General features: G+C 35.9%; 1 protein-coding gene across 1 annotated transcript in view; it reads right to left on the reverse strand.

Annotated features, from left to right (window-relative positions):
• EIF2B5 (eukaryotic translation initiation factor 2B subunit epsilon) overlaps positions 1 to 2,619 on the reverse strand; it is a 24,809-nt gene that overhangs the window by 7,599 nt on the left and 14,591 nt on the right. Inside the window, exons 9-10 of the mRNA XM_018576507.1 lie at positions 847 to 985; positions 639 to 746 (exon numbers count right to left, since the gene is read on the reverse strand). Of these exons, the coding sequence (XP_018432009.1) occupies positions 639 to 746; positions 847 to 985 (247 nt within the window). The remainder of the gene's footprint in view (positions 1 to 638; positions 747 to 846; positions 986 to 2,619) is intronic.

Here is a 2,619-nt window from a genome sequence, read left to right on the forward strand (position 1 = left end):
TAAAAAAAAAATTTTTTCAGCTTTTTTTTTTTTGTATAAAAAAAAAAAAAAAAAAAAAAAGCTAGCTAGAAGAATTCTAAACTATTAATATGATCAATAAGTAGAAAATAACAGGAATTTGGAAAAGGTAATACAGATAACAATAAAGCTCACCAACTAAGAAGTAACTGGGGAAAAAGGTAATGCTGTATAACAATATTTAGATTTTATATTTAGAATATATGACAGGTGGTGCCTCGACTCTCCGGTTTCATTCACTTCTGGTAGAATCCTCCAGCAGGGAAACCAAAAATTGCTATATCTATTTATCCTACAAATTAGGGATTGAGACTAATATTGGCTATGAGCAGCTGGACAGGGATAAGACTCACATGTGCAGTGAGACTCCATGAAATCTAGGTGAGAACTGAAAATACAACCAGTTCTATTCTGACAAAGAACTACTGCACAACAAAGCAGACTTCTGAGGGGCTCTCAGTATGGGAAAAGCAACAACGAAGAAGGTAGCTTTCAGGAAAAGAGATGGTTATTAAAAGCATGCTCTAGTCCTTTATTAAACAGATTCTACCCAGCACCACCTTTACAGTGGGGGGTATCATTCCCCAATTGGCATTTTCCCACTGTTATTTCATACTCACCCCACAGACTTCTCTGCAATGCCTCCTCCTCGTCCATGTCATCTGGCATATCTGAAGATTTCCACACATAGCCTTCTCCTTCTAATCCAACTTCCTCCTTGTTGTAAACTGTAAAAAGGACAGACTAAGTTGCTAGAAAAGCTTGCCAGAGAAAAAGAGAAAATAATTTCCGATATGTTATGATCTGAATGTTATTGTCCTTTTTTACCTTTGACTTTTAACTTGTCCTTCTCTTTACCAGTGGCTGAGTCATCACTAAATTCATCATCATCGTCTTCATCCTCATCTGGATGATGTAGTGAAATGACTGTGTTCTTTGGCAGACTAAATTTAGGGCCAACAATGACCTATAGGTGGACACAATAGAACAAAAGGACTAAGTAGCACTTTAAGTAAGGTCACTAGAGAGATACTGTAATTATCTTGACAGAAAATCATAGCTGAGAGCAATGTACTCCCAATGCTATGAAAATGCGTCAATGTGGAACCATGGACACAACCATATAGAAAACTATGCTGTACAGCAGCTTCATCGCCTAAGCATGGAATATGGCCAGACTTCTGCGTATCCAATACTGGCCATGGCCTAGAGTGGTTAGGCTGCCAAAGGTGGCACCTAGCTGCCGACACATCCTGCTGCTCATACGAACACATTTGGGTAATAAAATATTCCAAAGTATCCTTCTGGTTTCCACCACCATCTGAGCGAATCCACATTATTGCATCATAGTACAGCCTGTGCATTATCATTAGTGAAACAGCACATACTTATAGTTTATCAACTCCAAGTCTGCACACACCTAGAAGTAAACTGCTAGTGAGGTGACAGTGTCTAGGTGCCAGGTCTACCAATGCAGGGTGGGCAAACTGTCTTTTACTCTGTCTCCAGCCTACACATGCTATTGTAGCTATTGCATCTCATCAGGGTTAATTTTGATAGCAAATTTCGATTTAGTTTTAGTCATATTTCAGTTATTTGAATTGTTTTAGTCAACTATATATCATAAGATTTTAGTTGACAATCTACAGTAGATTTAGTCTACTAAAATCGAGTGGGTTTAGTTAGAGTAATTTAAGAATTTCCCTAGACTTTCCAATCTCATTATATACATAGTATTTGAGGTTGAATAAAGACATTAGTCCATCAAGTCCAACCTATTAGGATCTCATTCTAGGAGTACCTGCACCCCTGTATATTACCTGTACCCCTGTATATTACGGTCCCTTAAGAAATCGTCCAAAAGTTTCTTGAACAATTCCACATTATTTGCTGAAAAGATAACCTGTTATTACTTATGGTATTAAAGGTTTGAACATGCAATGCAGACACAGATTTAACTGTTGTGATATATAACATGTATTTATTTATCTTAAAATTAGATTTAACCAAGTCTTATAAAGAGACAATAATATTGAGTACAACTTGCATATGACATTCTTCATTCTTTTAAGCAGAAGAATGAAAAACTATATTGCCTGTAATGCCATTGCACATATTACCTAATGGCCTCCATTCAGGATGGAACCGGAACTGGAAGTCCAAAGAGATTAGTTCTGATTTGGATCGTCTCTCCCTAACATTTGAGTCTAGTTTTAGTTGAGTATAGTGTCAATATATTTTCGTTATAGTCATCATAACTTAGTTTTTATTTAGTTTGTCTAGTTTTAGTCACTGAAAAAATGTTGTTTACGAAAACTGTGATGAAAATGATTAGTCAACGAAATTAACACTGCATCTCAACTTCTTGCTGTGATAGCAATATCAAGCTGACTGAGGTAGGAGGATGGTGACACAAAGTAAATGGCCACCTGGGACAGATTGCATGAATTTGGCCCTACATTTTATGTTCATTTATAAAAATTAGAGGTGCACCGAAGTAGAAATTTAAAAACCGAAATGAAAAAATTGTCAGCCCGAAACCCAGAATGTTTTTATTTAAATTGTTAATTTTTTTTAAATATTTTATTTATTTTTTATAAA

The sequence above is a fragment of the Nanorana parkeri genome, unplaced genomic scaffold, assembly GCF_000935625.1.
Source record: "Nanorana parkeri isolate BGI_ZX_2015 unplaced genomic scaffold, ASM93562v1 scaffold69, whole genome shotgun sequence".
In the NCBI taxonomy this organism is placed as follows: Eukaryota; Metazoa; Chordata; class Amphibia; order Anura; family Dicroglossidae; genus Nanorana; species Nanorana parkeri.